Here is a 14,479-nt window from a genome sequence, read left to right as displayed (position 1 = left end):
TGGTGCAACTATGGAAATAGGGAAGTCAGTTGTGCACTTACTGGTCTTCCATATGTGTGTATATGTGTTACACGTGACACTAACTATCAGTTCATAAATATTCTATATCATAATATGATTATTTTAATTATCAAATCACTGCAGTTGTAGTCAGTATTTGTGTTAACCCATAAAGACTCAAACAACCACTGGTGACCAAAGTCATCTACCAATACAAAATATTTAATAACTTCTAATCCACTATTCCTGTTAATCCATGTAAATAATTGGTGAAAAATGTAGGTTGTCATCGTTTCATGGTCATCAGATATGACCCATATGGACATTCAGAGGCTTCGTAGTTACCGTGGAAACACCATCATCTTCTACAACATTGATTCACCAGTAAAACCCATGGAGTCTGATCAATGACAGTGGATGAAAACACTGGGTTTATGTTCAGTTAATGATAGATTTTGTTGAAAAAGTCACATTTTCTTAATTTTTCTCTGTTTCTGATATTATGACAATTAACTTTAATCTGATCTTTTATGAACATCTACATCAGAGGTGTCAAACTCATTTTAGCTCAGGGGTCACATTAAGCCCAAATGGATTTCCAGTGGGCTGAACCAGTGAAATAACAGCAAAACTTGTAAATAATGACGACTCCAAATTTTTCTCTTTGTTTTAGTGCAATCAAAATTAAATTATGAAAATATGTACATTTACAAACTATCCAAACAAAAATGATGTGCATAACCTGAAAAAACTGAGATTTGTTGAGAAAAATAAGTGCAATTTTAACAATATTACACCTCAACTTACCATTTATACATGCATATTATGGATTGGATCTGCAAAGGCACAACATATTTAATAACAGGAAGTATAATGTTAAAATTGTACTAACAAAGTTTCAGGTTTTTCACATTTTATTGTTAAAGGATAGTTTGTAAATGTTAATATTTTCATAATTTAATGCAAGGTTTTACACTAAAACAAAGAGAAAAATATGGAGTTGTCATTATTTATACAGGGTGGGGAAGCAAAATTTACAATGAACATTTAGTTATTTTTTCTCAGCAGGCACTACGTCAATTGTTTTGAAACCAAACATATATTGATGTCATAATCATACCTAACACTATTATCCATACCTTTTCAGAAACTTTTGCCCATATGAGTAATCAGGAAAGCAAACGTCAAAGAATGTGTGATTTGCTGAATGCACTCGTCACACCAAAGGAGATTTCAAAAATAGTTGGAGTGTCCATAAAGACTGTTTATAATGTAAAGAAGAGAATGACTATGAGCAAAACTATTACGAGAAAGTCTGGAAGATACTATTAAAGAAGAATGGGAGAAGTTGTCACCCGAATATTTGAGGAACACTTGCGCAAGTTTCAGGAAGCGTGTGAAGGCAGTTATTGAAAAAGAAGGAGGACACATAGAATAAAAACATTTTCTATTATGTCAATTTTCTTGTGGCAAATAAATTCTCATGACTTTCAATAAACTAATTGGTCATACACTGTCTTTCAATCCCTGCCTCAAAATATTGTAAATTTTGCTTCCCCACCCTGTAGGTGTAATGTAATATTATGTTTTTCACATTAAACTAAGAAAATCTGGAGTCATTATTTATAGGTTATTATGCCACTATTTTAGTTGAGATCACATTGTCCTGTATGTGGAACCCGAACTAAAATGAGTTCGACTTGATTCTTAACATCTGAAGCAAAATTTTTGCAAATTCATCCCACGGGCTGGACTGGAACGTTTGGTGGGCCGGATTAGGCCCCCGGGCCACATGTTTGACACCTGTGATCTACATGATCCGTCAAATAAATTAGGGAAAATACCTTATTTTTATTGAAGAAACACAAAATACAAAGGATAATATTATAATGAATGGTGATAAATTGCTTAAAAAAGGTTAAATTTAGAGAAAAAAATCATTTGGGAACTGCCGGAAAAGTAACACTGGGTCTTTATGGGTTAAAGAACCATTGTGAGTTAACGAGCACTTTTTTTTGCACATTAGCATAAATGTTGTGAAACTGGCACCACAATGCAACAAATAAATGTATACTTTTTCTCTTTTATGAGTGTTTTTTTCCTTCTCACTTACACAAACATCAAAATGCATCATGTCAATAATCATCTTGCATATATCAAATGTTGCAGAATAATTGTGTCGTCTGAGATGTTCTGACTCCCACCCATAATATGGATGTACATGATTATATACCCACAGTACTGTACCTTTTAAATTTATATATTACAAAGATGGCCAAGCCCATCAGTACGACAGACACCAGCATGATGATGGCGGTGCCACTGTGGCCAGTGTCGCTGCTGTCCACCAGAGGAGCTATGACAGAGCAAATATCAGACAAAACTCATTTTTTATATAATACATAGTCAAAATACTGCATATCAGACTCCCACCACTGGGGCATTAAAGCTGTTTTATTTTGGAGACATGACACAAGAATATATCTGGAGAGTGTTCATGGAAAATACAAAGTGGAAGAACTGCACATTATCTGGGTCTAATATGAAGCAGAACAAAGGAACACACCCAAAATGTAGCCTATTTCCAAAAATGGACAGGACGACCATCTGCTCAGGTAGGTGTAAAGCAGAGGCAGCCGACTCACCTGGAGACAGGCGCGTGGCGTAGACGTTCACCTGCACCCCCGGTTTGAGTGTGAACTGGATGAGGTCCTGGTTCAGAGCACTTAGCAAAACTTGAGAAAGCTATGAGGGAGAGTGACAGAGCAAAGAAGGCTCAGTTAGTGGCGACTGCTCAGCAATATTCCACCGTCATCAATATTTCAGACACAGTCATTTTACCCAACAGCTTGAATTATGAATTGGAATTTTGCTTCCATCTAAAGAGGAGCAAATGTTGATGCTGACACGTAAAGCCAAACCTGCTGCACTCAAAACCCAACAGGTTTTAAAGACGATGGGGGGACACTAGCAGGTAAAAAGGCCCAGCTGATGCAGCATTGCATTTAAAAAAAAAAAAAAAAAATCTGCTTTTTCTAGTCCACTGGCGACTTTGAATCCTGGAATTTAACCCCCTTCTCTCCCAAAAAAAAAAAAAAAAAAAAAAAAAAAAAATTCAGTGAGGCAAGACTACTGGAAATCAAAGTATGTTCTAATATCATAAAATTGCTGTTTTAATTTTTCTCCCCAAAGTACTTCAAGTTCTGTTTTTCACACCTAGATGAAGCAGTCATTTAACATGAGACCAAAATGCCTTCCCAGAGCCCATTTGAGTCCTTAGCCATGCCTCACTAATTCCATCTCGCTCTTTTAAAATCTTTCCACTGGTTAAAATTAGACTGCTCTACACAGTATGAATAATTACTTTTTGTTCTAGTGGCATATCAGGGTCAGTAAATCTATTACACATTTTAATAAGCTGCTCTACACATACACTTGTATTCATGCACATGTGTGTCAGTGTGTATGTGTGTGTCTATATGTGTGTGTGAGGGAGGGAGGGGGGGTGGTGGGGGGGGGGTGCACACGCTCATTCAATGCATCCACATTGCACACCAACTCATTCACTGGAGATGAGAACAGTGAACTGAAGATTTATTGCCCTATTATCTGTGTGATTCTGCCAGGTAATCAGACAGGCTTTAGATAAATACATCTCTTTAATTCCCAATCCAGGCCGCCTGCCCCAGTTTGTCTCCTTTCTTCGTGGTGCCAATTATATGATGCATCAATGTAATTAAATACCTATTAACTTATTTCAAGACTGACTGTGAGCCAGCAAAATTATGTTTACATCTGAGACATTGTGGTCCTTTCTGTTATGATGAATAAATTAGCTTTTTTTTTGCATTTTTAAAGCACCGATTATTATTTTGTTTGCATATTTTTAAAACATTGAAATGTGACGTGTGACCGCATACCACATACTGGAATATGTGTAAAGATAACAAAGATAAATCATAATTATAAGCATTATGTCACTGATTTTCTTTTCCTAAAGGTGAAAGTGGTTTTCGATATGCTTCAAAAACTATTTCAGACCCAGACATTTGATGGACGCTGGTTCAATGCAATTACACAGGTAGAGAGTGCCCTCTAGTGTTTGTATGATTTATTGCATCTTAAAAACCATCCAAATTCTAGTGTAGCTGCAGGAGCATTAAATCTGAGAACTTAAGCAATAAAAGTACTACTGTGGTCCAGTAAGAGTAATTACAGTAAAAATGTTTTTTCTCTGGATGTCAAATACAAAGCTAAATTATTAACTTATATTAAAATCAAAGGATTTAAACATCATAATCCACTAAACACACTAAAATTCCACCCTGACAATGGATCAATCTGAAAACTAAATGAGGAGAAATAATGAAAGTGTAAGTGAGTTAACAACTATGCGACACCATAATTGGATTCCTCTGGGTCTGTCTCAGTTAACACCAGACTTTCCCCATATTTTAGCCCAATTACCACAAAACATCCACACCCTCCATCACAGCTGACCTTTTCAAAGACATACCACAGTTTTCTCCTCCCTAGAATGCAGCCAGTAGTTTCCATTTATTTCACTATGCAATAAAAGTACATTTTCTGAGACCTTAAAACCCCCCTGACTTCGGTAATCCATCACAATGAGCATCATGTCCGCATTCATTTTTGTCAAAGGGAGCCCTATTGTTACATGGCGATGGAGTGCAAGACTTCTCACGTCGAGCTGCACTTAAAATTGTGTTTGCATGCAACAATAACTGAACTTTGACTGAGATAAATGCTGACGTGATGCTTCATTGTGATGCATTACTTTAGCGAAGGAAGCTATTATTAATATTATACTGGAATGACTAGCTGCCATATGACTCCCAACAAGTACACTGAAATTCTTCCATATCCATAGACTCATAGGATAATTGCCTAAGTCATGGGTCGGCAACCTTTGCTATCTAAAGAGCCATTTTAGGACAGAATTAGATTTAAAAAAAAAAAAAAAAAAACGTCTGGAGGCAGAAAATATCCTTCTATGTTTTACCTCAAAGTGGTGCCTGTTTAAGAAGCTCTTAAGCAGTACTTTGTACGCAAGATGTTGGGAGTAAATGCAGTTTCTGTGCATTTATAGAACTACAAAGAAATGACAGAACTACACTGAACACTAAACAAAAGGCTGACACTTGTCATTATTGTGTTGTGAGCAAAAACTGACTGGAATGTGAAGGCTTTCCAAGCAATGGAGAACACAGACCTTCAGTGTCATCAAATAAAAAGTAGACTACTTTTAATACTACTACTACTACTACTACTACTACTACTACTACTGCTTTTACTACTATTACTACTACTACTACTGCTGCTGCTTTTACTACTATGACTACTACTACTACTGCTTCTACTTCTACCACTTTTACTACTACTACTACTACTACTACTACTACTACTACTATTACTGCTACTATTACTACTAATTTTACTACTACTACTACTTCTACTTCTACTTCTACCTGCTTTTACTACTACTCTTATACTATTACTACTACTACTACTACTACTACTACTACTTTTACTACTTTTACTACTACTATTAGTACTACTACTCCTGCTGCTACTATTACTACTACTTCTACTACTACTACTACTACTACTACTACTACTACTATTACTGCTACTATTACTACTAATTTTACTATTACAACTACTACTACTACTACTCCTACTGCTATTACTGGTACTATTACTACTACTACTACTACTACTACTACTACTTCTACCTACTTTTACTACTACTCTTATACTACTACTACTACTCCTACTACTACTGCTACTAATACTACTACTTCTACTATTACTACTGCTACTACTACTTCTACTTCTACTTCTACTACTTTTACTACTACTGCTACTACTGCTACTATTACTACTACTTCTTCTACTACTACTACTACTACTACTACTACTACTACTACTGCTATTACTGGTACTATTACTACTACTACTACTACTACTTCTACCTACTTTTACTACTACTCTTATACTACTACTACTACTCCTACTACTACTTTTACTACTCCTACTACTACTGCTACTATTACTACTACTTCTACTACTACTACTGCTACTACTACTTCTACTACTTTTACTACTACTGCTACTACTGCTACTATTACTACTACTTCTACTACTACTACTACTACTACTACTACTACTACTTTTACTACTACTATTAGTACTACTACTACTGCTGCTGCTACTATTACTACTACTTCTACTACTACTACTACTACGACTACTACTACTACTACTACTCCTACTACTATTACTGGTACTATTACTACTACTCCTACTACTTTTACTACTACTCTTATACTACTACTACTACTACTCCTACTACTACTGCTACTACTGCTACTATTACTACTACTTCTACTACTACTACTGCTACTTCTACTTCTACTACTTTTACTACTACTCTTATTACTACTACTACTACTACTACTATTACCACTACTACTGCTATTACTACTACTACTACTACTACTACTATTTTAAGATACATTTAAAGTGTAGTCTAAGTTTTTACAAATGCATAACATCAGAAAGACTTTATGGTTACAACAATAATAGCAAAATGTGTAAAAAAAAAAAAAAAAAGTGTTATTCATTTGCATAGATTTTTTGACAAACCCACGTTGAACCACTTGAAAAGGGCCCCCAATAGCTAATTGCGGCCCCAGAGCCACAGGTTGCCTACCCCTGGCCTAAGTCATACTTTTGGCCTAAATGTGATACCTGCATCACTTTACTCTAACAGCGCTGCTTCATTTTATGCAGATATCACAATTTGGCCAAAAACATAACTGAGGCAATTACACTATAGATGACGATGAACCATATGATGCAAATGTTTGATCCCATATAAAGACAGCTGTTTGGTATTTTGGGGATGCAAGGTAGGTTAAGTAAAAGAACTTCATCCTGCCGCTTTTCAAATGTGTTTTTTTTTTTTTTTTTTTTTTCTGTTTTTCCTTGTTGTTTTTGGTTTTTAACATTGATATTCGAAATAAAAACAAACATGATAGTGAGACAGTGGAATAAGCTGCAATGGAGCGACATGTATGATATTATAACAGATGTAACCTTCCAGTCAAACAAATGTCCACGAGTGTGTTTTGTTTTAATACAATAAGAACCATTAACTGACAATGAAACCATGTGGGATAACACACTTGAAAAAGGACAGAAAATGCTCTCCAGGGATGTTTTCTCCAGAGATTCTTCACACTTCATCTTATGTCTGTGCAGCTTTAATTATTACAACGCACCACATAGCAGTGAGTATCTGCTTGGACTTGACAATGCGGTACCTGATCTAAGTTCGCCCACTTTTCTTCCACTGCTGCACCTCTTGACCTCTTCTCAGGCACAATGAAAATCTCTGCCGTAGTTGGCAAACCTGCAGGCACCGTGACCAGAAGCTGATCCTCGCTGATTCCTGTGACCTTTAATTAAAACCACAAAACATCTCTGAAATTTTAATTGACAGTGTTTGGAATAGTGTTCAAGGCTTTTGTCCTGAAATGAAATTCTTGCCGTGTGAATAAATTAAAGACTAAATGGTGTTGGCTTTGTGCTTCATATATCATTTGCTTAAGCACCAGTCACTGTCGAGATATAATGCACGGATCAGCTGGAATATACAAGTTTAGTTTGACAGACTGTGGTAAAGGCCAGGGCTTTTAGTGCATTTCTTCTATAACCAGAGGTCTCTTGTCAGTTTTCTGGTGTAAACTATGGTAATATCTGACAAGACAGAAGGTCAAAGTGAATGTTTCATACTGAGGGCTACTGTAGGATATATATAGAGCTGGGTATCCAGGTCTTTTACATAACCTGCTGCTTTTTTGACATCTCCACAGCCCCAGAAAGGAAAAACCAGACACTTAACCACAGTTCAACTCCTTTTTACTTGAGGTTTTGGTGTTCTCTGGAGGTTTCTCGTTCAGTTTCACAATTATTTTCTTTACAGAGCAAACGGCAACTGTCACAGCAGTGATTTTACCCCCTTTGAGTGTTTTGACGAGTTTAATTAAAAGCATGTAGTTTTTTGCGTAAGTATGCGCGGGTTAACAACAAACTCTACAGCAACAGAGGTTAAAGGCATTGAAAACAGTGTAGAGCGATGCTTGACACAAGACCGCACACCTTCATTACCAATGCAGTACAAACAGACTAGAAATATTAACTCACTTGAGCCTTGAATATTTCACTCGAGGCAAAGGGGAAGGCTGTTAATTGCCAAGTTTGAGTGAGGTCTTCTGAACTTGACTTCATCCTTTTCCATTAGACTTTCTTTATATAATATTAGCTAGGAGCTGCAGAACTGACCTGGACCATGGAGTTTTTCACCACTCTGCTGATATCCTCTCTCCACTCTGACACCCCAGGGTTCAGCTCATCCAAATTAGAGGAGAAGGCTAAAACATGTGACCGAAAGTAGTCTGAAATACACACAAATATCATTCAGATCAGATGTTCTTTGTTTTCTTTCAGTGTCAAAGTTGTACAGTGATTCTTCATGGTACGGTCATTTTGGCAGGCATTGAAAACACATCACACTAATTTTCATGGACGTTTTGTGATGTATATTGCATTCGGCTGTATTCATTAAGTCTGGACACAATAGTCGGAGTTGTCAAACCAGTGTATTTCACCCTTCAATGATTCTGTGGTTATGAAAAGTAAAAAGCATGGGTTAGAAATTCAGAACTGGGTAACTCTCACAGAAACAGATTAGTCTGTGGATGATAGGCAGCATCAAATAGGGGTCGGTGTCAAAATTTAGTTGTATTTTTTCTCCAAAAGATTTAATTCATTCCAAATAACCTATTACTGCTCATGTCTTTGGACAATGGGAGGACCCACAAAGACACAGGAAGGACACCCATCCTGCAAATAAAAAGGACCTTCTTGTGAGGAGATAGTACAAACCACTGCCCTTGAAAAAAATAAATATATTTTCAAATCTTCAGGTTGATGCATTTTCATTGACTGAAACAGGTTTACATCAGCGACACTTATAACTTAGAAATTTTGTTGTATATTCGAAATAAACAGAACTGAACTAAATAAGACAAATCAAATTAACTATATGAGATGCATCTGTTTAACTGAGATATTTTAATGAGTGCCTGAGCAGAACGGACCAAAATAATTCATCCGCAATAATTGTAAAGCAGCACCTTAACCGTGTATTTGAATAAATGATGTATAACATTCATTTCCAAGGTCTAGTTATTCTTTGGGATGATTTCCTGGTGATCTGGTCAGTCATATGTGACAGTAGACCCAATACCTTTGGGATTTTTAAAAGGCTACTCTACCTTCAGCTCAAGGACATTTTGCTTTGCTGTTTTTCAGCTTCATATAACATCTAATGTGACTCATTACTGTCGTCATTCAAATGCATTTGAAGGCTAACGGATAAAGAAGACAAATAAATGTACGGCTTTAACATGATTCACTCTTGAACATGTTTTGCTACATTTACAACATTAGAATTAGTGATTCCAGTTAAAAAACACCGCAGTGAATGATTTAAATGTATGTTTTACATGTTTTATTATTTTTTCATTTGTTTTGTTTAATGGATGTGATAATGTTATGTTATGTACATTTATTGTAGATGCAGTGATGTTCAAAAATGTCTTGTCTTATTGATATAATGTAAAGAGTCTAGTCTAGTACTTTCTTTTGTGTGTATCATATTTTATTCATATTCAACATGATATCTGGTGTATGAGTGTGTGTGTAAATGCGTGACTGTGAGGCTTTGTAAAGTGCTTTGGGCACCATGAAGGTGTAGAAAATGTGCTATATAAGTGGAGTCCATTTACCATTTATAAAATGTCCAAGAAGCCAATAATATATATTTGACTATGACCCACATACACTGTTGTCCATAAAGTTGGAGTAATTTTGTTTTCAGACACATTTCTCTTTTCATTCCTATTTATACACATCATTAATCACCTCTGACCAGATGCAATAACCAGTTACACTTTATCTATCAAGAATAAATCACAGTGTCACAATAATTTCATGAAAAGAGGTAAAAAATAAATAAATAAATAATTTTATTCTAGAGTAATGGGCAACAGTGTAATACTTACCCACATTCTGATTCATGGCTTTAAAAGTATATACATGCATAAGCTTAAAATGTCTAACAAAATAATTTATAACATTATAGAAGTTCAGCTCTTTATTCGTGTTGATTTTTATAATCATGTCTTCAGTCGTGCGTGAGAGTAAAACTTTAATTAATGTGATGCTACTTTGAGTTTCAACTATTTTGTTAGATTTTATAGATGAAAAACTTTTTTATCCTAATAATTGATGGTTGCAGCTCTGTTCAACTGCACTGATCATACTCTTTTAATTTTAGTTAAACGGCACTTTAAATGCAAGACTTTTACTTATAATACAATCATTTTACTGACTGTACTATGAAGTGTGTATCTTTTCCTGCACTGGACACTGAAATGACCATATTACTCCACTGTATGGTATGAACATGTATGATATGAAATAATAATAGTAAAACTCCATATATAATTCACCGTAGACTGCCACAGTCATCTGATCTTGAAGGACGGTGTTGCCAACCGAAGCCTGCACTGTGACGGTGTAACTTCCCTCTTTAGAGAACGTAAAGGACATCCCTCCATCTAAGGTGACCACCGGCTAAAAGGCAAAGACAGGTACAGACAAAGAGATGCTGACTGTAAATCTATCATGTCACCCTGTAAATGGAGCACAGCAGCAATAGATGAGAAAGGGAGGATTACCTCGGTTTTATTATCAAACCACCAGTAATAGGTGACTGTTCCCACGTTGCTGGGTCGTAGCAGCGTCATGAGGTTTACAGCTTTGTGCTTGACAACCACAGACGGAGCGAGGAGTTGGACCTGTTCAAGTTGACCTTTTGAACAAGGGAAAGACAAAATACATGTCATAGTTCATCACAGTCTCAGCAGAGGGATTCGTTTGGGCGTACTGCGGTTATACAGAGTGTATGTGCTAATAGTACAGAAGTTAAATTAGACTGAAGGAGGAGTTCAGAGAGTCAGATGACACAGTTTATCATGAAAATGAAGTGAGTGCACTGACTGAAGCTGCTCCTTTATGTACATGACATGATAACAAACAGCCCCTGTTATATTAGAGCATAGACATTACAAGTACAGAACTCTTTTTTTATTGTTAGTTTATATATAGTTGTGATCAAATTCAGAAATAAAGCTTTAAATGCTGTCAAGTGGTGAAGATTATTCCCTAAAACTATGTACATTACATATTATATAGTAATATGTTATACTGGTTTAATAGTTCATAGTGTTGGAGTAATGTCATTGTAATTACTAAAGCACTAACCAGCTGTTGTGTTATTAAGAATAGAGAAATATGAGTAACTTTAGACTTAAGTGTATGTAATGGGGTAATAATGAGGCAAAAACAAAGGGTATTAATGGTGAAATAAGTTTTTAGATACTAAATGTAAAATGCATCTGTTTAGCATTTAATACTATCTTCACTGCTAACAATAAAATGCTTACATCAGTGAAATGTTTGGATTAAATATGGTAATATGGTGAATGCGGTGTAAGAGCCTGAAAATAATGAGGCGATGAGGTAAGTGTTTTCCCATTTTCACCTTTTCATACGCTATTATTAGTGCAACATCCTCAAATTACATGCAAAGTCAAAATTGGTTATTACCATAAATTCCTGAAATAAAAAGTACCAAGTCAGAATGTGAATATATGAATTAAATAAATAAGTACATTGATAAATTAACCATAAGCATTGTTGTAAATGTCTGTTACTTTAAAATTTTGCTCCCAGTCATCCCTATTGATAAGAAAAGTCTGGCTTTGTACAAGTTTTTCTCCATTTATACACAGTAATAATAACTACAGAAGTATTTGTAAACGTATTTTTCTGGAGCATACTTTATAAAATGGCAAATCATCCCAAGTCAATTCCCAAGGGGCTTCATTTATTTATAATGAAGAGAACAGCCAAATTATAAATGAACTTTTTTTTTTGGTCATTTCTGTATCACCATATATACAATAAGTTCATCTACAAATGAGTGTTATCTTTATTATCTTGATCAAAACACTTTATGAACCCTCATAAATGCATATCGGAGGAGGTAATATGCTGCTTGTCTTATCCTGACTTTTGTTGAAAGCTTTGTGAAATTCTTGAAATTGTAATTTACTTCATGACCCAAACAAAACCCCCTGTGCATGATGAGCCAGCCTTGGGGATGAATGAACTGCAGTATGAGCTCATCAAACAGGAGCTGTACTTTCATATTTAGACTCACAGGACACATGGAGGTAGAGCACTGCCCTGTCAAATCCCAGAGCGTTGCTCGCTGTGGCGGAAACTTGGTAGATGCCAACTTTATAGTAGATGTGCTTGACCCCGTCATCAATGGAGCTGATATTAACATATGATATAGAAGTCCCATCGCCGAAGTCCACTGTAATGCTTGTTGTGGAGCTGAGACCCTTCAGAGAGAAAAAAAAGCACTGTCACTCAGACTGCGCCCTCAGTGTCCTCAATGACACCTCACAAAGTGGCTTTTCCATGATATCAACCAGAATGAGGTCAAGTGGTAAATCTTGTCACTGCATATTTATTTTATATTCTACTGCTTTGGCCTCTGCGCCGCTTTTCTGACAGCATTTCAATACACAGGTAACCCACTAAGCAGAAATGAAAATGAAAAAAACAAAAAAAACACTGCTTGTAGCCTGTAATACACACTAACTGTTGCTTTGTTGAAATAAAACTCAGCACCTCTTCCAGGAAAACCAAGAAGGTGACATTCTTCTCCAGAGTTGCCACTAGTGTTCCCTCACTGGTGAAAAGCTGGAGGCCTCTGGGGGCCTGGCTGGGACACTTCTGCCGCCTGGGGCTATACTTCAACAGAGTTACTTCAGTGCAGTTGTTAGATAAAGCCTTGCGATACCTGAAATTAAAAAAAAAAAAAAAAAAAAAGACAGGGATGAGCTCTGCAGGTGTGTAAAAGCTGGCTTGCACACGATCATGGTTAAAAAAAAGCAACAGTGTATTTTTTCAGACAGTAAAACAGTACATCTCTATTATCATAGTTACACCATTAAACTCTAGGCATTCATAGTGATTTAAAACTCAACAGAATTGTGTTTGTTTAGCAGGGGCCAACCTGGATGTTTACTGTCTTTTTTTTCATCATATATATATATATATATATATATATTTTTTTTTTTTTTTTTTTTTTTTTTTTTTTTGTACCCTGTTGTGTTGAGGAAGCTATCTCCAGTGATGCAGTCTCTAGATGTGGCTGAAGGAATGAACCAGAACGATGGAGTGCAGCTCCCATCAAGCTGTCTCTCAAAACCGTAGTCACTGTTTCAGTTTGCACACAAATACAGCAAAGATACACAGCGTTAAACAAGCCATCATATACTAAAAAAAGAATGTTTTCACTCCCTGCCAAAGTAACATCTAATGAAGTGATTTGTGTCATTACTGTCATTAATTAAATTCATTTGTGTTCTGCTTGAATGTTAGAAGATGAAGACATGCACTGAATAACCAAAATTTTATACACATTAATTCTGCTCCTAATCATCTTCTTTTAATCATCTTTATTTCACACTTTAACAATGAGTTCAAACAGCTCAAACATACATGCAAAGTGACCTACTTAGATTACACGAATGAAAAAAAACAATAAAAACAAGAATTTTCTCTGATTTTGGACTTAAAACTTCTTTCTGTGCCTTAGGTTTTCTTCTAAACTTTGCCTCCGGAGATTGATAAAGTGTTGTGCATTGGATTTAATGAAGTGAAAAGAGTAGCTGCAGAGCAGGAAACTCACCACTCAAAATCTGCCTCTGTGCATGGGCAAGAGTCTGATATCTGGGAAATGTACTGATCTCTGGCCTTGACACATCGGGCGTTTGCTTTCAGTTTTTGGAAGATTCTTTTCATTCCCATGATGCACACTTCCCCCTGTAATGAATAATCGATCACAAACATTTCAAAGGTTCCCTTTCTTCTTTACTATCTTTACCATTTTTTATTGTGTAAATGAATCTGAGAGGCTTACTTGAGGTTAATCAGCCTTTCAGTATTCATGCTTTAAAAAAGTCATAGAGCAGAAAGACCTCCTTACTTCATTGTGCAACTGCCAGGTCAGATAATCTTCAGAAGTGCACCGATGTTGGAAGATGGACCGAAAATCAATTTTGACAAGCTGCCACTCAGACCGATGACTGAAATGACCGAAGATTCTGCACAAACAAGGGAAAAACAACAGAGAAATATGCAGCACTGGGGTAGAAAAAAGCTATTGTGTGAACATCATAGTGTGTGTTACTACACATCTGGTAGTTTTTTTGCATGAACTTTAATCAATTGGCTCTGTAGGCTG

General features: G+C 36.0%; 1 protein-coding gene across 1 annotated transcript in view; it reads right to left on the bottom strand.

Annotated features, from left to right (window-relative positions):
• Nucleotides 1-14,479, bottom strand: part of LOC115433943 (VPS10 domain-containing receptor SorCS1-like) — a 64,748-nt gene that overhangs the window by 4,617 nt on the left and 45,652 nt on the right. The window contains exons 15-25 of the mRNA XM_030155531.1: nucleotides 14,222-14,339; nucleotides 13,925-14,058; nucleotides 13,336-13,449; nucleotides 12,859-13,030; nucleotides 12,380-12,566; nucleotides 10,833-10,966; nucleotides 10,605-10,728; nucleotides 8,371-8,483; nucleotides 7,350-7,484; nucleotides 2,646-2,745; nucleotides 2,248-2,356 (exon numbers count right to left, since the gene is read on the bottom strand). Coding sequence (XP_030011391.1) covers nucleotides 2,248-2,356; nucleotides 2,646-2,745; nucleotides 7,350-7,484; nucleotides 8,371-8,483; nucleotides 10,605-10,728; nucleotides 10,833-10,966; nucleotides 12,380-12,566; nucleotides 12,859-13,030; nucleotides 13,336-13,449; nucleotides 13,925-14,058; nucleotides 14,222-14,339 — 1,440 coding nt within the window. The remainder of the gene's footprint in view (nucleotides 1-2,247; nucleotides 2,357-2,645; nucleotides 2,746-7,349; nucleotides 7,485-8,370; nucleotides 8,484-10,604; nucleotides 10,729-10,832; nucleotides 10,967-12,379; nucleotides 12,567-12,858; nucleotides 13,031-13,335; nucleotides 13,450-13,924; nucleotides 14,059-14,221; nucleotides 14,340-14,479) is intronic.

Source organism: Sphaeramia orbicularis, chromosome 15 (genome assembly GCF_902148855.1).
Source record: "Sphaeramia orbicularis chromosome 15, fSphaOr1.1, whole genome shotgun sequence".
Classification (NCBI taxonomy): domain Eukaryota; kingdom Metazoa; phylum Chordata; class Actinopteri; order Kurtiformes; family Apogonidae; genus Sphaeramia; species Sphaeramia orbicularis.
The sequence above is the reverse complement of the archived record's forward strand: the minus strand, read 5'-3'. Positions and strand labels throughout refer to the sequence as shown.